We start from the raw sequence: 22,401 nt of genomic DNA, 5'->3' as shown, positions 1-22,401 counted from the left end.
ACACCCACTGTACATGTTTGTACAATACACCTGCAAGTTCAAGCTACTTGGTAAGGCAGCTTACCACCACCATGAACAGTAAATGCTGGTCTGACCAACAATGTTCACTTCCTGCGAATTAATTAAGAGATGGGTTGTATTTGGTATTGGTCATTGTGTGCCTATCACTGTAAAATAGCAAATGTACTGGTCCATATTACACGATTCTAAAATATTGTATACCTCTCTCACTTCCACAAAAACAAAAAGGCAGTCCTTGCTGAAACCATCATTGGTACAGCACTGCACCGATAAGCTTCCAACGAACAGCAGCCGGGCACATGGTCTTTTCCCCCCCCACAGTCCAGGCCTGGCTGACTGGTTATGGAGCATGAGGCCTACCTTCAAATGACCTCAGACCTTACCTTTGGGCCTGGCTGTAATCAAAACACTGGTCAACCCAAAATAAAAACCTCACACCTTAGGCTTTGGACTGGGCTTTAATAGCTTAAACTGTCCAAAACGCTGGTGGAAAACATCTAGTCAATATTTCTGTGCTGCTTATAAATGCTATGTGTTGCTGTCATATGACACGATTGTGATGGTGTAATCTGAATATTGTAGTGCCGCAGAAGTTTGTGTAAAAGGGCTCTTGATTCATCTTTTTCACTCCCCACTCCATTTGGGAGTCAATGGGAGAAGGGGATGCCGGACCAGCAATTATTTTCCACCTCACTGTCATGGGATGGTGACTGAAAGGGTGCACCGGGAGTCTTGTACAGAGGGGGATAAATACTGAAATGAAATGAAAATCACTTATTGTCACAGGTAGGCTTCAAATGAAGTTACTGTGAAAAGCCCCTAGTCGCCACATTCCGGCGCCTGTTTGAGGAGGCTGGTACGGGAATTGAACCGTGCTGCTGGCCTGCCTTGGTCTGCTTTAAAAGCGAGCTCTTTAGCCCAGTGTGCTAAACCAGCCCCAATATACTACATATCCTCCACGCTGCATCTTTTTCACACTCTTGTGTAGAAGCATCGGCAATCCACAGCTTTGTCCGGTATAATCTAATTAAAACACTTTCTACTGGAATATCCTATCCAGAAAGCAGTGGCAATGTGTTTGGAAATGATGGGTGTTCAATAAAGGTGCATGGAAATGATGAAAAGCAACTGATTTATTTTGGGAATAATGAATAAATACTTATTTGTTTTCTGAACCGTACAATTATTTAAAAAAAAGATTTGCAACCACATTGACCGATAATTGTGTCCGATTGCCTCTTGGAGGCTGAGATTGTTCCAACTGATCAGGCCAAACGTGATCTTCCAAGTTCATATTTTGAACTAATGCCTTTTGCAGTACATTGTTCTTGTTACCAGTGCCTAGTTAATTCGGAAAAACAGATCACTTCTTTTTCCTTGGATTGAAGCCACGGACTGACCCATGGCCAAAACAAATTGTTGCTGGCACCCTACAAGGAAAAAAAGAAAGACAATTGAACGGTGGAGGTCAGATAGGATCGGCTTTCATCGTCAGCCATTGTTAAACCCAAGGCAGTGGCGATGGTGATCAGTGCTCAAGTCTAGGAAGGTGGTCAAAGTAAAGTGTCGGCCCAGGTGCTGGAAGGTGCACATGTTTATTTCCTACTGTTCCACAGGATGCGAGGCTGGTTAGGCCAGTATTTATTTATTGCCTATCCCCAGCTGTCCTTGAAAAGGTGGTGGTGAGCCGCTTTCTTGAACTGCTACAGGTGCACCCACAGTGCTGTTAGGGAGGGTGTTCCAGGATTCTGAAAGTGACAATGAAGGAACGCCGATATATTTCCAAGTCCGGATGATGAGTGGCTTAGAGGGGAACTGGTGTTCCCAGGCATCCGCTGTCCTCGTCTTTCTAGGTGGAGAGGTTGTGGGTTTGGAAGGCACTTGTCGAAGGAGCCTTGGTGAGTAGCTGCAGTGCACCTTGTAGATGGTACACACGGCTGCCACTGTGCATCGCTGGTGGAGGGAATGAATGTTGAAGGTGGTAAATGGGGTGCCAATCAAACGGGCTGCTTTGTCCTGGGTGATGTCAAGCCTCTTGATGAGCTGCACTCATTCAGGCAAGAATATAACTGGCTTAGCTATGATGCCTCCCACAGTTAAATATCTTTAAATGCTGACTGTCTGCATATACATGAACAACTGTCACCTAGATAAGATAATGGAAGGCAGGCAGCTGAACTTCAGCTGCTCCGTGAGTGACAGGAAGAAATACTAGGTGGGGTAGGGGAGTAGTTAAACTGATAACTAAGTACCGACAAAGTTCTGTAACTTCTGGGAATGTTTTCCGAACATGATTACAACCATTACATCTTGTATAATGAAAGTAGAGTTAAATAAAAAGCACATACCACAAAATTGACTGCAAACTAACATTGAAATAACAGGATAATGTTGCAGTGTTTTACTATATACATTTTAAATAGAGATAAAGCTATGCTCTTATTCCTTTGAAGTTAGGTAAAAGTGATAAAAATAGGACTGTAACCTGTGGGAGTATGAAGACCTTTGATGCAGTGTATTGCTGGATTTTGCTTGTCCCGTCACAGATGGATTCTCAGCTTCCATTGTTTCCACCGGTGCATGGTCCATTGATTCTGCAGCTGTTGTACAGAAAATGCCGTTTGTTTCTTTTTGACAACTGGATTTTTCCACATCCATGTCGTATGAACTCCTGTCTTTATTCTTTTGATTGCTGCGAGGCGGGGAGGAAGAGAGCACGTTTGTTTTCACTGTACTGTCACATCGAAGATTAGCACAACCAATGACTTTCAAAATGGTTTCCGATTTGAAGTTCACGTCCGGCACCCATTTATTTGAGATGAACACAAAAATGTGGCATTTAATCCCACACGGCCGAACCATTCGGCCTGGGTTGCTTGTTCTCTCACTGCTACAGGGAAGTATTGCTCGTCGCTAAAAGATTGGGGCTTCAATTTTCTGTTCCAATTGAGCCAATTAAGTGAAGGTACGATTTCACTCTGCCTCTACAAAACCCTCCAAACGTGACCATTTCAAGCCTGTAAGATTTCCCCCATTCTATTCAAACACATTAAACAAGATTTTTGCATAGAAAGACTTGGTAGATTTGACAAGGAAGTAAAGTATTGTTTAAAGTCTTTTCGTGAAGACTTTGGCGAATGCCTTGTTCTTTGCAAGTGCAAGGAACTCTTGATCAACCACCACAACAAGTGATGACAACACAGGCACATGATTGCGATCTGACAGGCAGTGTAGAACCCCAGTACCAGTAGCAATCAATCTAATAACATTTCAGTGTATACAATGCATCTTTCTGTGACTTCTTTTCTGAAAATCAACACTCTTATCCATCATGAATGGTTATGTCCTGAATCTCTTTGGAACTGACTTTGTTAGGTAGAAAAAGTTGTGCAAAGGGAATTTTGCTAATTGGGGGCATTGGGTTAATCCAAAGCAAAATGTAGAAAGATATAATTAATAAATAGAAGTCAATATGCATGTGTTACAGACAAGTCATGTTTGACTAACTTGGTTGTGTTCTTTCATGAAGTTACAGAGAGGGTTGAGGGGGATAGTTGATGTTTCTTCAGAGCGGGGGAAGTTACCCAAGAGGTGGTAATAGAACCATTGATCTTTTGATATAAACAACCTGGTCTTGTGTGTAGAGGGCAATGTTTCAAAGCTCGCTGAAGATCAAAACTTAGAAAGATAATAAATAGCAAGGGTGATAGTATCAGGCTTTAGGAGGACGTAGACTGGTGGAAAGGCAGATACATATCAGATGAAGTGAAGCGATGCATTTAGGTGGGGAGAATTAAGAGAGGCAGTATGAACTAAATGGGATAATTTTAAAGAGGGTGCAGGAACATGGAGACCTGGGGTGTGCACATGAACCACTGAAGGTGACAGGACATGTGGAGAAGAGTGTTTAAGAAGAAATATTGGATCCTTGGCTTTACTAATGAACTGTTTGAGGAACAGAGTACAAAAACAGGGGAATTAAGTTTTATATCACACTGGTTAGACCACAATAGACATATTCTGTTCAATTCTGGGGTCTATACTGCAAACAAAGTCAAGAGATTGGAGGAGATGCAGACTTGCTCAAATAATAATAATCTTTATTAGTGTCACAAGTAGGCTTACATTAACACTCCAATGAAGTTACTGCAAAAATCCCCTAGACGCCACACCCCGGCGCCTGTTTGGATACACTGAGGGAGAATTCAAAATGTCCAATTCACCTAACAAGCACATCTTTTGGGACTTCTGGGAGGAAACCCACGCAGACACGGGGAGAACATGCAGACTCCGCACAGACAGTGACCCAAGCCGAGAAACAAACCTGGGTCCTTGGCGCTGTGAAGCAACAATGCTAACCACTGTGTTCCCGTGCCACCCACAGGCACCAGGGATGAGAGACTGGAGATGCTGCGATTGTGCTGCTGGGAGCAGAGAAGCTTAAGGAGGAGCTTTGGTGGGGACGTTCAAAGTGGTGAATGATTTTGATTAGAGCAAATAAAGAGAAAGAGTGAAAGAAAGGTCAGTAACAAGGGGACACATATTTACAGTGAATGGCAAAAAGACTCAGATGTGATGTGAGGAAACAGTTTCTTACAGAGTGAGTTGTTGTGATCCAGAATGCACTGCCTGGAAAACTGATGGATTCAATAGTAAAATTCAAAAGAGAATTGGACAAATACTTGGAAGGTAAAGAAATGACGTGACTTAGCGGAAAGAGGATAATGGGATTAATTAGATGGTTCTAACAAAGTACAAGCACAGGCACTGATGCATCAAACGGTTTCCTTCTGCACTCTCTCAATTTATGATTTTGTTAGCCTCATTTATGAAGGATTAATAACTGAAACTCCTTTAACAAGCTTATCAAGAAATAACTTTCAACTGATTGCCCAGCAGGCAGTATGCAATCTAAGATAATAAGACACTGGGGTAGAACTTAGGTTAAAGTGCAGATTCAGTCAGCAGTTAGGAAGGCAAATGCAATATTAGCATTCATGTCGGGAGGGCTAGAATACAAGAGCAGGGATGTACTTCTGAGGCTGTATAAGACTCTGGTCAGACGCCATTTGGAGTATCGTGAGCAGTTTTGGGCCCCGTACCCAAGGAAGGATGCGCTGGCCTTGGAAAGGGTCCAGAGGAGATTCACAAGAATTATCCCTGGAAAAAAAAGCTTGTCATATGAGGAGTGGTTGAAGATTCTCGGTCTGTGCTCGTTGGAGTTTAGAAGGATGAGGGTGGTTCTTATTGAAACCTGTAGGATACTGAGAGGCCTGGATAGAGTGGACGTGGTGAGGATGTTTCCACTAGTAGGAAAAACTAGAACCTGAGAGCACATCCTCAAACTGAAGGGACGATCCTTTAAAACAGAAATGAGGAGGAATTTATTCAGCCAGAGGGTGGTGAACCTGTGGAACTCTTTGCCGCAGAGGGCTGTGGAGGCCAAATCACTGAGTGTCTTTAAGACAGAGATAGATGGGTTCTTGATTAATAAGGGGATCAGGGGTTATGGGGAAAAGGGAATGAGAAAAATATCAGCCATGATTGAATGACAGAATGGACCGAGTGGCCTAATTCTGCTCCTATGTCTTATATGGAAAGACATTTGGGAAGCATGGCTCTATTGTTTTGCGATCCAAAACCCATCTTGTTTAATTTATTAACTCGCCCCAGTTAAGTTAGACGTAAACCTGTAGAGGACAATTTCCTTACCGTTTCAGTTTCTTCGGTTTGTCAAATCTAAAGTCAGCTGGATAACCGTGAACTTTGATCAAATGCTTTTTCCGGTCACTTGAAGCCTTGAATTTTTCTGTACAACTCTCCACCAAACATATATACTGGAAAATAACAGCGAGTTATAAATATATTCATCGGGAAATTCTAGGCAACCACCGTGATGGGGTGGGCTGGCAGTAATTTGGAGACAAACCTCAAACTGCCCTGTGGGTCGAGGGATATAAATCCCACAGTGAGCGAGTTACTTCAAGGGGAATGCTGTGGGAATTCCCGGACTACCACAGGGAGGAGCTTATGAATCCCCCAAAAAGTTCTACACAAAAGGTAATTAATTGGAGGTGCCAATGACCTTCTGTACATGGTCTTCTGCCTTCCTAGGGGCAGATCTCTCCGACCATTGGAGCAGTGTGGTGACACTTGATACATGCTCACTGGTGTGGGGCACCCTTCCCAACTATGCTGCGACTCCCTTCCAGCTGCACTTTGGGACAGGATTGACACTTCTGCAGAATGCATCCTTTACCTGTATCACACCCTCACTTCAAGTGGTTTAGTTTTGCTTCCTTGTTCATTGGCTAAGCACAATTAAAACACTTTATGATGAATATCTAGTTCACGGTTCATGTTAACATTTTGAGATAATGTTTAGTTCTGGCAAAATTAAAAATTTAACCGTAGAAAATGAGATAAATGCAGCCAAAGCAGCTTGGACTCTATTATACTTAAAAGGTTGGAGGGACAGGGCAGCACGGTGGTGCAGTGGGTTAGCCCTGCTGCCTCACGGCGCCGAGGTCCCAGGTTCGATCCCGGCTCTGGGTCACTGTCCATGTGGAGTTTGCACATTCTTACTGTGTTTGCGTGGGTTTCGCCCTACAACCCAAAGATGTGCAGGCTAGGTGGATTGGCCACGCTAAATTGCCCCTTAATTGGAAAAAATTAATTGGGTACTCTAAATTTATTTGAAAAAAGGTTGGAGGGACAATGTTGCCTTAAGGGGTTAACAGCGAATAAGATCATAAAACAGCAGGTGGGCTTACTTAACTGAAGGGATGGAGACATGATGTCTACACTGCTTGCCGTTTTAGAAGTTAGAGCTAAATTAGATCAATAGCATTCAGTGAACTCGGAAAGATTACGTTGTCATGGAGATGGGTGGAACTTAAGAAGGTTCTCTGCTTTCAATTTAGGTGTGTACTTGTGGGGAGAGAGGGTTTAGTAGCTGTTTGGATCTCGTGTGACTTGCAGCTCACAGAGGCACTGGTAGCTGTTAGCAGGGTCCAGGGGTTCAGAAAACCTGGGAGCCATATACATCTTGATGCAGCTGGGAGACTGGTGTTTGGAGAATCCCAAGGGCAGTGGCAGCTTTGTGAAGCTAGAGGTCTTCGGAAGAGTTGGAAATGTGCCACTAGAGGTGGCAGTGCGGCTCTGAGTCCCATGGAGCACAGTCTGGGAGAAGAGATTGAGCCATTGCGAGGTGAGCAGTTATTGAGGCAGTACATGTCGGAGCAGCTTTCAAGGCAATTCAGAGGCTAGATCATCGAAAGTGAGAAGTTGAAATCCCTCGTGAGGGAGATTTTGTGACTCATAGTGGTCACTGACAACTGGGCGGGCTGCTGAGAAATCCATGGGATATGTCTTGGTCGCACGTACCATTTACTGTCCAGTGTGATATGTTCGGCCAGTTTGCCTGCTAATTCATCTTTAATAACTGATATTGTAAGTTGTTTTACATTACTGACCTTGTAGAGTTAGGTTCATTTTGTTTGGCTTGAACTGTGGAATCTTGTGGCTTTATTCCTCTAGTAGGTAACAGGTTTCAAACGTTGTCTACTTTAAACAAAGAGTTACTGGTCCCTAACCTAATCGTAAAACTCTATAAAGCATACTTGTGGGAAGCACAGTGGGTAGCACACTTTCCTGAGAAACAGAGGGTCATGGGTTCACTAGAAACCTGAGCATACAATCTAAACTGACACTTCAGTGCCCTACTAAGGGACTGCTGCACTGTCAGAGGTGCTGTATGGTGGTTGAGGTGTTTATCTGCCATCATAAAAGCTTCCACTGCACTACTCAAATAACCAGTGTCATGGCCAGCATTTATCATGAAACCAACATCACTGAAACAAATTATTTAATCATTTATGCCTCTGTCAGTTATGCACAAATGAGCTGGTGCTGCCATGTATAAATGAGCTGGTGCTTTTTCCTACATTAGAAAAGCCTCTCTGCTTCAACTGCCTTTCATTGGCTGTGAAGTGCTTTGTGACAGCCTGAGGACGTGGATGGCGCTATATAAATGAAAGTTGTTTCTTGCATAACTCAAGCCACCAAAGCAAGAAAAAGGGCACCAAAGAAAAAGGGCATCAAAACCACCAAAGAAACTAGTCATTTTAGGAAACACTGTCTGCAAAGTATACAACCAAATAACAATCTCAATCGGTAAGAAACAAGCTGCGCTTAAGATTAGAGGTGCTCGAGATTAGACAGTTGTGGCAATGAAGTAAACTGTTCCTTCCAGTCAGGAAAGCTTAGGTGTTGCTAACTTTCCCGATGGATACTAGAGCTGCTTTCGCAACCTTTTTTGAAGTTAACATAGAACATACAGGGCAGAAGGAGGCCATTCGGCCCATTGAGTCTGCACCGACCCACTTAAACCCTCACTTCCACCCTATCCCCTTAATCCAATAACCCCTCCTAATATTTTGGACACGGAGGGCAATTTAGCATGGCCAATCCACCTAGCCTGCATGTCTTTGGACTGTGGGAGGAAACCGGAGCACCAGGAGGGAACCCACGCAGACACGGGGAGAAGGTGCAGATTCCGCACACAGTGACCCAGCGGGGAATCGAACCTGGGACCCTGGTGCTGTGAAGCCACAGTACTAACCACTATGCTACCATGCTGCCCCTCAGAAACAGGCATTCATTTGCATAGCAGAAGGCTGCAAGATTAACTGGGCAGAAAGTATGGAACAAAGGCTGGCATCCCACCTTTAAAAAATCAAGAGGTGGGATTGAATTAAATTCAACTCCTACAGTAAATGGAAGGTAGATACGTTGCTACACACATCTTGATAGGCCCAGGCTTATGTTCCGAATTCAACATCTTTTGGCGATTGTTCATGATGGGGTTGCACTGTCGGCAAGATGGCCAAGGTCTGAACTCAATAATTGACTTCAATATTGAATTAGTATTAAGACTGCCTCTGTGCATGGTAGAGAAATGGAAAGTATTGAAGTAACGCCACACTTTAGGATACTCTGGCTCCCCATTCCCGCTGCTCTTTAGGGATTTGAGACCTGTTTAGCAGATGTATCAAATGGTTTGCAACACCAGCTGGATGCTGACTACCCAGAGACTTTACAACATTCTGTATAACCTCTTCAGTGGAGCAAGGTGCTAATCAGGGCCAGGGATTCCTTGAGAGAATATTAGCCAATTAGGACATCAATGACTTTGTCTACTTTAAACAAATTGTTACAAGTCCCTAACCAGATTGTAATATTGTACAAAGCATACTTGGGTGACAGCTTTGGCACCGTGGTAGCATACTTTCCCGATAATCTGTCAAACAATCAGAGCTTTTAATGTCCATCACTGCTAATCTTTTAACCTCTCGTCTGAAGGATGGTAATGCTAATGGCCCGGTTTTCTTAAATTATGCATTAGAAAGTAGAATGTGTCAGTGCTGTTTAGCAGCCTAAACCACAACCTTTGTTCTAGAGGTGATTACAAATGTAATTTCTGAAGTTGGGGAAGATTAGAAAGGCTCTATATTCTATGCTGCACCTCATTTGAGGGCTTGATTCCATTAAAATTATGTTTTCAAACACTGGCAAAGCTTTGTCTTGATTAATTTGGATTACAAATGCATCTTATAACACAACGTTCATTCCTTCCAACTCTACAGCCACAATGCACCCTGAATTAGCTGCACCCAAATGGTTCCTCTTAAAACTGTACATGAGATTCCTGGAGTATCCTGCCAATGTACTTAGATCTGTATGGAGTTCAGACAGTTTGTTCTCTAAATTGTACATAAATACATAGATTTAACACAGGCCAGAGAACAATTCATGACTTAAGAATTTTATAGTCATCGTCACTTGGCAGAACCCGAGTATTGCTGAAAAAAAGAGACATGCTGTTGAAGCCTCTCATCGAGCACGCCATCAGGACATTTGCAAGAACGCCAAACTTCAAAGGGAACAACAATCTACACTGCATGCGAAACAGGGTGTCGACTGGCCGGCAATGCAACTCTGACCGGTCGAGACATGCCATGGGGAATGAGTGGTAATATATGTAGCTTCCAGCAAGCATTAAGTGAAACCAAAAGAGAAAATGCTGGAAAATCTCAGCATCTGTAGGGAGAGAAAAGAGCTAACTTGTCGAGTCCAGATGACCCTTTGTCACAGCTGAAGCATTAAGTGAGTCACTTTATAATAATAATAATCACTTATTGTCACAAGTAGGCTTCAATGAAGTTACTGTGAAAAGCCCCGACTGATAACCTTAAATTGGTTGTTAATGCAATCGTTGGCGCGCTCTGGATTATTCATCAAGTGTTGCCCAATAATGGAATCAAGTCTAAAGTTGGACACAATGTTGTGAGTTTTGCAAACACAGGCTGTTGGCACAATTAGTACTCTGCCTACTGTGAGCAGCCAAAGAGATGTACTGATTGATTCAATGCACCAGTTGTTGGGACATACGACCCACATACCTGGCATCACACCAGTGCTGAAATTCATACATATTACTCATTTGTGTAATTTGGTTTGATCGCTGCATCCTGTTAGTGGAAAATACCACTCACATTGCTACAGCATAGCAGCAGTGTGAACAGCTAGTTTTAACTGTTGCTCCAACCTTTGAGAGACTCTCCAGGGTGACTGGAGGTAGACGGCACTTTTCAGGGCCGAACGTGATGGCCTTAGGCCCGTTAATCACTTTACGTTATATGAAACAAGCAATTATCTGATCGGGGTAGCCATTATCCCACGGGCCCTCTATATGAGGTTCTGATAGGCCAGTCTTCTAATTTATTGAACTGTAGGAATCCCAACATGTATACAGACTAGTGAAGATGAACAAAAGCTTAGGGGTAGCTGGCCCCTGGTATGTTCTCCATGGCAACACATCAGCCAGAGTGCCAACCAATTAGCACTCTGTTTTCTCACACAGTGTAAATTGCTATTCCCTTTGAAATTTGGCATTCTTGAATCTGTCCTGATAGGTGCAAAACAAAAAGCTTCGACAGCATGTCTCTCTTCTCAGCCGTACAATTACTTACCATGTTCTGTTTTGCTGTCAGAATTTGGAAAAGTGAGTCGTGCCATTCCAGGATGTGAATATTTAGCAGGTGACTGGACGGGAAAGAGCGTTTGCAGGAGGAACAGACATTGCGGTGGAATGTATTATAATGATGTTCGTAGTTTTCTAGAGTGTCAAACAGTTGACTGCAACCTGCTATATGGCAACAGAATTCAGAAACCCTACATTAAAAAAGAATGCATATCCACAAGTTAGCACTGCAGGAACAAAATACGTGAAATTCAAATAGCTTTGGTGCAACAGAATTAGGAAAGGGGCAATCTTAAAAACAAATAGTTTTTCTTACGTGGGTCTTTCTACTTCTCCCACACTTGTTATGGCATCTCGCAGATATAAATGTCTGTGGATATCACCGTCCTGAACCAAAATAAAACGTGAAATTATTTTCTGTAAGTCATTGGTTTGAGAACTGCTATTTTTAATTGTTACAAGTTGGTCAGTCACACACAAACTTTAATCCATTCTCGGTATAAACCTTCTTATGGTGCAGCCAATTGGCTAATTTAGCCCACATCATGAGCAGAGCAAAGACAGTAATGTACCCATAAGCCTAGGCAATGGAACTACTGGATGAGGCCATGAGGAGGTGGCGTAGTGACACGGTCACTGGTCCAGAGACTCAGAGTAATACTCTGGGGACCCAGGTTGAAATCCCACCAGTTCAGATGGCAGAATTTGAATTCAATAAAAGAATCTGGAGTTTAAGTCTAATGATGACCATGAAATTGCCGATTGTTGCAAACACCCATCTGGTTCACTAATGTCTTTAGAGAAGGGAATCTGCCGTTCTTACATGGTCTGGCCTACATGTGACTCCAGACCCACAGCAATGTGGTTGACTCTTTTTTTTTTAATAAACATTTTATTGAGGTTTTATGGTTTTACAACAACAAAGTAAACAATGTACATTAATTTATAAACGTAGTGCAAAAGCCATCTTCCTCCCTTACAGGTCCCACCTTCACTAACCCCCTACTCTAAACTAAGCGAACCCCCTTCTGCTGACGATTAATTTGCCGCAAAGAAGTCGACGAACGGCTGCCACCTCCGGGCGAACCCTAACAGTGATCCTCTCAAGGCAAACTTGATTTTCTCCAGACAGAGAAAGCTAGCCATGTCAGATAGCCAGGTCTCCGACTTAGGGGGCGTTGAGTCCCTCCAAGCTAATAATATGCGTCTCCGGACTACCAGGGAAACAAAGGCCAGAGCGTCTGCCTCTTTCTCCTCCTGGATTCCTGGATCTTCCGACACTCTGGAAATCGCCACCTCTGGACTCATTGCCACCCTTGGTTTTTAACACCGTGGACATGACATCCGCAAACCCCTGCCAGAATCCCCTCAGCTTTGGGCATGTCCAGAACATGTGGACATGGTTCGCCGGCCCTCCCGCACACCTTGCGCACCTATCTTCCACTGTTGCTCTGTTTCGGTCACAACAGCATCGCCAATACTGTGGGTATTTCTATTTATCTTAGTGAACCACAAGCCTTCCCTTCTATCGATCAAATGACCACACAACTAGTTAGTTAGTTCAAAAGATGGTTTATTCACATACACAAGAGTTATCTCAACTTGCAAATACAATATCTACTATGAGTTAAACTACACCTATCAACTACAATAACCTATACTTAACTTCAGGGTGACCGGCACGGTGCAAATGGATAAGGCCTTTATCTGGATTTTACTTGGTTGGTTCGAAGAAAGTGGCTCTGTCTCTGCTGGGGTCATCTGTCAGGTAGAGATCGTTGGTCTTGAACTTAGTTGGCTGTTCCTGCTGCAATTGGGTTGGCACAGGACAGATCCAAAAGAGACAGAACACATGGCGGTGTCCTCTTTTATCCCTCTGAGATTTTGCGCTCTTTGGGGCGGTCCTTAACCTTGGACCCAATAGTTGAACAGGACTCTGATCACTCTCTTCGATTTCGGCCAATAAAGGAGTGGGTGCCTTGGTAGCTGGGCAGGTCCTTAGCGGTCATTGACTTTGGCAGTTGTGCTTTCTGAGTAAGGGGAGTGGCGCCGATCAGTCTGTGGATGTACCAATTGCTTGATTGGAGTTCTATTGTCCTGGGAAAATGGGTCATTAAAATGCAAACAAGCGGGGGTTTCGATCAGGGGTTTTAGATTGTAGCCACCTGGGTTGGCCACTTCCCGACTTAAAATGGAGAACCGCAAAGACTAAAGGGAAATTCAGCCAACACAGGCAAAAACGAGCAAGTGCAGAAATCCTGTGTATTTGAACTTGTAAAAACCAGACAGCACTGAAACCAGCAGTCATCTGCATAGTAATGAGCGATTTCCGGGCACAATTGATACACTTCAGGTGAATAAGGCCAAGCCAGACTCCTCGGCGCCAGCAGGAGCCAAGACAAAGGAAGGCCAAACGATCAGGGAACAACTCCAGTATTGGAGAAATCGACCCAAGTGATCGGAACGCAGTCCAATCACTTGGAACCAGGTACGGGGTCCGCCCCGAAGGGTGGGAAGCCCCTGGGGACTATAAAGTAAAGCCCCCAAGTTCAAATCGGTCTTCTTGGCAGGGTCACTCAACAACGCGAATCAACCCGAGAGTGAACTGCCCAGCTGCCGCACCAACCAAGTCTCCAGTCAACGCACGCTACGAGATAGGCGCTCCTAGCTACAAGTCCATACCAGCTTTTGAATCCTGCAGACTCAGGACCTGAACGAAAGGCCATTTGTTCCCCTGACCTGGTGGGCCAATTCCGAAGCTAAGTATAGGCCTTTTAGTGATAGAAATAGTCTAGAAAGTAGAGTTATATGCATAAGTAGTGACTTACTGTATATAATAAATGTGTTTTGATTTGAATCTTACTAATTGGTGTGTTGAGTTATTGATCATTACTTGAACTTGAACCTTGTGGCGGTATCATAAAGATACCTGGCGACTCTAGAGCAAAGGTTAAACAAACAGAGCAAATTACGAATTAAGAGCCAACCAAAAGTTAGCAACAAGATACACATAGGCTGTGTATCTGTCTGAGTCCTGGGTTGGCCATAATTCTCATGGTCCTTTACAGGTGGCCTTCTTAGATGGCAACACCACCCCAAAGAACCTGCTCATCCGGGCCACTGTCAGGTGAGCCCGGTGAACGACATTGAATTGTATCAGGCTGAGCCTGGCACATGTTGTGGACGCGTTGACTACTCAACGTGTCCGCCCAGAGACCATCCTCAATTTCTCCTCTTCCCACTTGCGCTTCAGCTCCTCAGTCTGCGACCCCTCTGACCACAAGTTCCTTGTAAATGGCAGAGACCCTCCCTTCTCCCACCCACACTCTGGAAAATACTTTGTCCTGTATCCCCCTTGGTGGTAGGAATGGGAACGTTGAAACCTGCCTATGTAGGAAGTCCTGCGCCTCCAGGTACCTAAATTTGTTTCCCCTCGCCAATCCAAATTTCTCCTCCAGCTCCCTCAGGCTAGGAAAGTTCTCCTCTATAAACATATTCCCCAACCTCTCAATTCCTGCTCTCCACCATCTCCGAAACCCTCCATTCATCCTTCCCGGGGCAAACCAGTGATTATCACAGATTGGCGACCACACCAATGCTCCCTCCGCTCCCACATGCCTCCTCCATTGTCCCCAGACCTTCAGCGCCACCACCACCACAGGGCTGGCGGGAACGGCAGAGGCGCTGTTATCAACGCCCCCAAGCTGGTGCCCTTGTATGAAGCCGCCTCTACTCGCTCCCACACCGACCCCCCTCCCACCACCCACTACAATGTGGTTAACTCTTAACCACCTCAAGGGCAATTAAGGATGGGTAATAAATGCTGGCGACGCCCACGTCCCATTAATGAATATAAAAAAGAACTCAACTGGAGGTAATGCCATCAGAAGGCAATGAAATCATCAACTTTGCCACACCTGGCCCACTGAAACCTATTGCTATAAATGAGTGGCCTAGGAATAAATTTCCAGAAACAGACTGCCAGCAGATCAGGCTACAAGGGCACACAATAGCTTCCACTTTAATGTATACTATCAATAGAATATAGTTTTTTTTTTTAAATTGACCAAGAACAGCTTCCAACAGTGAGACTGGAAGTAACAGTCAACAATGCAGGTCAATGAGATCAACTTTCACTTTAGCGAGGCAACTGTCAACTCCACTCATTTCCAAAGTCATTTGGTTCAGAGAATAAGTAATCATATTTGCTGCAGTGTCACAATCCCAGCAGTCACGATCGAATAACCAGCTTAGGCACCTGCACAAATTGGCTGGTTTATGATGCTTCTCATTTCATGGTCCAGAAATAGTACCCAACTTGGAGTTTTTGCGAGTATCTCGGGAGATTCATTCTCATCTCCATCAACAACTTTTTAAACTTGATCATTTGTCCACATTCTAACTGCTCCATGATTGAAATATGTCAACTCCAAAGCTCCTGCACAATTTCTGATCTATCCCAAAGCAAACCACCTCTATAAAAACCTGCCAAGGTTGGTAGAAAAAAAACTCAGGAAAGTTGATTTCTCACTGTCGGCACCTTCTTTTAAAAAAAAAAAATGCGTTTATTCAAATGTTTCCAATAAAATTTTTTAACAAACAAGCCCCCACCCCCATAACAAAAAGAACACAAACACCACAATCAAAAATAATGAACGACTTATACATTGGGTTTCTCCCGCATATATTAACCCCCCACCCCCATGACATTCAAGAGTACCCTTGGGGGAACCCCCCCCCCCCCTCCCTGGGTTGCTGCTGCTGACCTCCCCCTAGCGCTCCGTGAGATAGTCCAGGAACGGTTGCCACCGCCTGAAGAACCCCTGCACAGACCCTCGTAAGGCAAACTTTATCCTCTCCAGCTTAATGAACTCTGCCATGTCATTTATCCAGGCTTCCACACTGGGGGGGCTTCGCGTCCTTCCATAGTAACAAGATCCTCTGCCGGGCTACCAGGGACGCAAAGGCCAGCATACCGGCCTCTTTCGCCTCCTGCACTCCCAGCTCGTCCGTTACCCCAAATAATGCCAACACCCCCAACTCGGCTTGACCTGGACTTTCACCACCTTGGACATAGTCCTTGCAAGACCCCTCCAAAACCCCTTCAGTGTCGGGCACGACCAGAACACGTGGATGTGATTTGCCTGACTCCCCGAGCACCTCCCACATCTGTCCTCCACCCCAAAGAACCTACTCCATATGCGCTCTGTGAACAACCTTGAATTGTATTAGGCTGAGTCTGGCGCAAGAGGAGGAAGAATTAACCCTACTCAGGGCATCAGCACACAGACCCTCATCAATCTCCTCCCCCCACTTGTCCTTTAGCTCCTCTACCGAAACCTCCTCCTCTTCTTTCATCTTTTGATAGATCGCCGAAACCTTGCCCTCTCTGACCCATACACCCGAAATCACCCTGTCCTTAATCCTCTGTGCCGGGGGCAACAGGAATTCCCTCACCTGCCGCCTCACAAACACCCTCACTTGCATATACCTGAACGCATTTCCCAGGGGTAACCCAAACTTCTCCTCCAGCGCCCCTAGGCTCGCAAACGTCCCATCTATAAACAGGTCCCCCATTCTTCTGATCCCTGCCCGATGCCAGCTCCGAAACCCCCCATCCATCCTTCCCGGGACGAACCGATGGTTCTCCCGAATCGGGGACCAAACTGAGGCTCCCATCTCACCCCTATGCAGTCTCCACTGCCCCAGATCTTCAACGTTGCCGCCACCACCGGACTCGTGGTGTACCTTGTCGGCGAGAGCGGCAGCGGCGCCGTCACCAGCGCCCTCAGGCTCGTGCCCACACAAGACGCCATCTCTAGCCTCTTCCACACAGCCCCCTCTCCCTCTATTACTCACTTACGGATCATCGCCACATTGGCTGCCCAATAGTAGCCGCACAAATTTGGCAGCGCCAGCCCTCCCCTGTCCCTGCTACGCTCCAGAAACACCCTCTTTGCCCTCGGGGTCTTATTTGCCCACACAAAACCAATGATGCTCCTACCTACCCATTTAAAAAAGGCCTTGGTAATCACAATGAGAAGGCACTGGAACACAAAGAGAAATCTCGGGAGGACCATCATTTTAACCGACTGTACCCTGCCCGCTAGCGAGAGTGGCAGCACATCCCATCTTTTGAAATCCTCCTTCATCTGCTCCACCAACCGCGTCAAATTGAGCTTGTGCAGGGCCCCCCAGCTCCCAGCCACCTGGATCCCCAAGTACCGAATGTTCCTGTCCGCCCTCTTCAATGTTAGGTCGTCTATCCCCCTTCCCTGGTCCCCTGGATGCACCACAAAGAGCTCACTTTTCCCTACGTTGAGCTTATAGCCCGAGAAGTCCCCAAACTCCCTTAGGATCCGCATGACCTCCACCATCCCCTCCACTGGATCTGCCACATACAGCAACAGGTCGTCCGCATACAGCGACACCCGATGTTCCTCTCCCCCTCGGACCAACCCCCTCCATTTCCTGGACTCCCTTAGTGCCATGGCCAAAGGCTCAATTGCCAATGCAAACAACAAGGGGTACAGGGGGCACCCCTGCCTCGTCCCTCGGTACAGCCGAAAGTGCTCCGACCTCCGCCGATTCGTAGCCACACTCGCCACCGGGGCTCCATATAGGAGCCTGACCCAACTGATAAATCCTTCCCTGAACCCAAACCTCCGCAGCACTTTCCAAAGATACTCCCACTCCACCTGGTCGAAGGCCTTCTCCGCGTCCATAGCTGCCACTACCTCTGCCTCTCCCTCCACCGATGGCATCATAATCACGTTGAGGAGCCTCCGCACATTGGTATTTAGCTGCCTGCCCTTTACAAACCCTGTCTGGTCCTCATGAATCACCCCAGGGACACAGTCCTCAATTCTCGTAGCCAGCATTTTTGCCAGCAACTTAGCATCCACATTGAGGAGCGAGATCGGTCTTTACGACCCACATTGCAGCGGGTCCTTCTCCCGCTTCAGAATCAGCGAGATCAGCGCTCCGGACATTGTCGGGGGCAGGGTCCCCCTCTCCCTTGCCTCATTGAAAGTTCTCACTAACAACGGGCCTAGCAGGTCCACATATTTCCTATAAAACTCGACCGGTAACCCATCTGGCCCCGGGGCCTTCCCCGCCTGCATGTTCCCCAATCCTTTAACCAGCTCATCCAACCCAATTGGCGCCCCTAAACCAGCCACCTCCTGCTCCTCCACCCTCGGAAACCTCAGTTGATCCAAAAATTGTCGCATCCCCTCTTCCCCCGCTGGGGGCTCAGATCTGTACAGATCCTCACAGAAGTCCTTAAATACCTAATTTACTCTCACCGCACTCCGCACCGTATTCCCCCTGCTATCCTTAACTCCATCTATCTCCCTCGCTGCCACCCTCTTACGGAGCTGGTGTGCCAGCATCCGGCTCGCCTTCTCCCCATACTCGTACGTCGCCACCTGTGGTTTCCTCCACTGTGCCTCTGCTTTCCCTGTGGTCAACAGGTCAAACTCCGTTTGGAGGCTTCGCCGCTCCCTAAGTAGTCGCTCCTCGGGGGCCTCTGCATATCTCCTGTCCACCCTTAAGATCTCCCCCACCAACCTCTCCCTGCCCTCTCTCTTCTCCCTGTGGGCCCTATATGGAGATTAACTCTCCCCTGACCACCGCCTTCAACGCCTCCCAAACTACCCCCACCTGCACCTCTCCGTTGTCATTGGCCTCCAAGTATCTCTCAATGCACCCCGCACCCTCCCGCACACCTCCTCATCCGCCAGTAATCCCACATCAAGACGCCACAGCGGGCGCTGGTCCCTCTCCTCTCCTAACTCCAGCTCCACCCAGTGCGGGGCGTGGTCTGAGATGGCTATGGCGAATACTCCGTTCCTTCCACTTTCGGGATTAGCACCCTACTCAAAACAAAAAAATCTATCCGGGAGTAGGCTCTATGTACATGGGAAAAGAATGAGAATTCCCTGGCCTAGCAAACCTCCACGGATCCACTTCCCCCGTCTGGTCCATAAACCCCCTAAGCACCTTGGCCGCAGCCGGCCTCTTGCCCGTCTTGGATCTGGAGCGATCGAATGCTGGATCCAGCACCGTGTTGAAATCCCCCCCCATTATCAAGCTTCCTGCCTCCAGGTCCGGAATCTGACCCAGCATGCGCTTCATAAATCCGGCATCATCCCAGTACCACCCACACCCCCTGCAACCTACCGCTCACCATCACATATCGACCCCCTTTATCCACTACAATATTCTTGGCCTCAAACGACACCCGCTTCCCCACCAGTATTGCAACCCCTCTGTTCTTCGCATCCAGCCCCGAATGGAATACCTGTCCTACCCATCCCTTTCTCAACCTGACCTGGTCTGCCACCTTCAAATGTGTCTCCTGAAGCATGACGTCTGCCTTCAGTCCCTTTAAGTGCGCGAACACTCGGGCCCTCTTAACCGGCCCATTCAGGCCCCTCACTCTTTTGCTCCCCCCATAACACTCCCATAAGTCAGCTGACTCCTGCTGACCCCGGCCTCTCCCGCCTTCCCATCTACCCCCCCCAGGGTGGGAATCCCCCCTCCCCCTCCTCCCTGGCAGTCAGTGTGCGCTCCTCCGACCCCCACCGCCGTCCTTCCCTAGAGCGGGAAAAAGCCTGCGCTTTCCTGAGCCGGCCCCGCCCCATCTGGCACAGCTCCTTTTCCGGCCTTATCTCAATTCCCCGATCCCCGGGCCTCCCCTCCCTCCAACACCGGCGCTCACACTCTCCCACAGTCTCCCCATCAAATCCCTTCATCCATCCCCACCCATCACCCAACCAAGGGAACATTCCCTACATGTAGTTAAAACCATATATACAGCAAACATCCCCCCCACAACAACAAACCCTCAATTTGAGTCCAACTTTTCAGTCTGTATAAAGCTCCAAGCCTCCTCAGGCGTTTCAAAATAGTGGTCCCGATCTTGGAATGTGACCCACAATCGCGCTGGCTGCAGCATACCGAACTTCACCCCCTTCCGATGGAGCACCGCCTTGGCCCGATTAAAGCCAGCTTTCTTCTTGGCCACCTCTGCGCTCCAGTCCTGGTAGATTCGGATCTCCGTGTTCTCCCACCTGCTGCTCCGCTCTTTCTTGGCCCATCTCAGGACACACTCTCTATCCATAAAGCGGTGAAACCTCACCACTACAGCCCTTGGCGGCTCGTTGGCCTTGGGTCTCCTTGCCAGGACCCGATGAGCCCCATCTAGCTCCAGGGGCCTCGGGAAAGCTCCCGCGCCCATCAGCGAATTGAGCATCGTGCTCACATATGCCCCGGTATCGGGCCCTTCAACTCCTTCAGGGAGACCCAGAATCCGAAGATTCTTCCTTCTCGACCTATTCTCCAGGTCCTCAAATCTTTCCGCCCACCTCTTATGCAGCGCCTCGTGTGCCTCCACCTTCACCGCCAGGCCCAAGATCTCATCCTCGTTCTCCAAGGCTTTCTGCCGCACCTCCCAGATCGCCGCCCCCTGGGCCCTCTGGGTCTCCACTAGCTTCTCAATCGCGGCCTTCATTGGCGCCAGTATTTCTGTCTTCAGCTCCTCAATGCAGCGTTTAAGAAACTCCTGCTGCTCCGGCGACCACTGCGCCCATGCTGCTTGGTCTCCACCCGCCGCCACCTTGCTTTTTCTCCCTCTCACTTTTCGCTGCTCCAAGATCTCTTTTTTCACCGCTCCACTCCTGGTCCAATCCATATACTGTCGGGGGGACCTTGCTGTCACCTTCCCACACTGGAAGCCGTCGAAGAAGTGCCGTTGGGACCCCTCTAGAGAGCCCTAAAGTCCGTTCCCGGCGGCAGCTGCCGAACGTGCGACCTATTCAGGCATGGCCGCAACCGGAGGTCCACTGTCGGCACCTTCAATGTGGTGTGAAACCTTTTAAGGTGGCACTCCTGAGGAAATCATGGAATCCGTACAGGAGGAGGCCATTCGGGTTTTGGGAGTCTGCACGGACCCTCTGAATGAGCAATCTATCTAGGCCCACTCCTCCGGAACCCCATCTAACCTGCACGTTGTTGGACACTAAGGGGGAATTTAGCATGGTCAATCCACCTAACCTGCACATCTATGGACTGTGGGAGGAAACCGACGCAGACACTGGGAGAACGTGCAGACTCCGCACAGACACAAGGCCAAAATTGACGCCAGGTCCCTGGTGCTGTGAGGCAGCAGTGTTGATCACCGTGCCGCCGAAATGATGGATCAAGCCCAGCTGAACTGAACATGATCCAGTAGAAATCTTCAATATACCAGGCGAGTCTCTCCTCCCCGGTGTCCTGGCCAATATTTCTCCCTTGATGAGCATAACCTGGACAGATTATTTAGTCATAAGAACATTGCTGCTTTGTGGGATCTGGCTGGGCACCAATTAGCTGCCCTCGTTTCCTACATTGCAGCAGAAACTACACTTCCTAAAGTGTTTCATTGGCTGCAAAACACTTTCGAGACACCTTGGGCTCATAAAAGGAGCAAGGAAAATACAATTTTTATACTTTGTAAGGAAATACGGCAGCCAATTTCCGCATGGCAAGATCCCATGGCCAGCAGCACAGCAAGATCCCACAGGCAGCAGCACAGCAAGATCCCACAGGCAGCAGCACACCAAGATCCCACAGGCAGCAGCACAGCAAGATCCCACAGGCAGCAGCACAGCAAGATCCCACAGGCAGCAGCACAGCAAGATCCCACAGGCAGCAGCACAGCAAGAGCCCAGAAGCAGCAGCAATGACGGAATGAGCTGATCAACTGTTTAAGTGATTTTGGTTGATGGATGAAAGTTGGCCGGGGCACCACCCTCACCCACCGACTGGAGCCGGCGATGTGACTCTCGGGTTAAGGTCTCACCCGCTCCAAGAACCATCACCTACTTCGAAGAATTCGTCCTCCTTTTGCAGGAAGATCCTCCTGGAGCTGAAGGTAAAAGGCGACTCGGCATCCGCCCCATCGCCACCGCCCTCGGCACCCGCCAGCCCCGGGCCTGGACTCTGACAACTCACCGTCGGAGCGCCAACCGGCCGGCAGCCGGGACTGCGTGTGTGCAGGAACCGTCACTCCCGGACGGTGGCTCCAGCGCGCGTGCGCACTAGCCGTCACCCGTCAATAGTTCAACTACGCAGGCGTATCGACCGCCGCCTCCCCTTCCCCCGGGCTCACTCACGCCTGCGCTGTCGCCGTCACCCGGCCCGATGGCACTATCACGCATGCGTATCGACAGGTGTCCGCCACTGACCCTACTATGCATGAGTACCAACTGCCGCCTTGCCAGTGGCACTATTACGCATGCGTTTGCACGGCCGGCCCGTCGTTGGCCCTACTACGCATGCGTACCAGCCGC

The 22,401-nt window shown here is 47.7% G+C and overlaps 1 protein-coding gene across 1 annotated transcript; it reads right to left on the bottom strand.

The window, feature by feature from the left end:
* Positions 1 to 1,136: 1,136 nt before the first annotated feature.
* znf511 (zinc finger protein 511) lies at positions 1,137 to 22,348 on the bottom strand. The gene is made up of 7 exons (XM_072491349.1): positions 22,302 to 22,348; positions 21,935 to 22,094; positions 11,382 to 11,452; positions 11,055 to 11,256; positions 5,734 to 5,858; positions 2,507 to 2,713; positions 1,137 to 1,451 (listed from the first exon to the last, which is right to left on the bottom strand). The coding sequence occupies exons 1-7, from the start codon at positions 22,346 to 22,348 to the stop codon at positions 1,385 to 1,387; spliced, it is 879 nt and encodes a 292-aa protein (XP_072347450.1). The 3' UTR covers positions 1,137 to 1,384.
* Positions 22,349 to 22,401: the final 53 nt, after the last annotated feature.

This window comes from Scyliorhinus torazame, chromosome 28 (assembly GCF_047496885.1).
Source record: "Scyliorhinus torazame isolate Kashiwa2021f chromosome 28, sScyTor2.1, whole genome shotgun sequence".
Lineage (NCBI taxonomy): Eukaryota > Metazoa > Chordata > Chondrichthyes > Carcharhiniformes > Scyliorhinidae > Scyliorhinus > Scyliorhinus torazame.
The sequence above is the reverse complement of the archived record's forward strand: the minus strand, read 5'-3'. Positions and strand labels throughout refer to the sequence as shown.

Bases quoted from the DNA above. Each gene is read 5' to 3' on its own strand.
- znf511 (XM_072491349.1), bottom strand. From the start codon at position 22,348: ATGCGTAATAGTGCCACTGGCAAGGCGGCAGTTGGTACTCATGCATA. The intron at 11,257-11,381 runs GTAAGAAAAACT...TTTTTAATGTAG, and splicing joins GGAGAAGTAGAAAGACCCAC to GGTTTCTGAATTCTGTTGCC. The intron at 2,714-5,733 runs GTAAGGAAATTG...CCCGCCTCGCAG, and splicing joins AAACCGAAGAAACTGAAACG to CAATCAAAAGAATAAAGACA.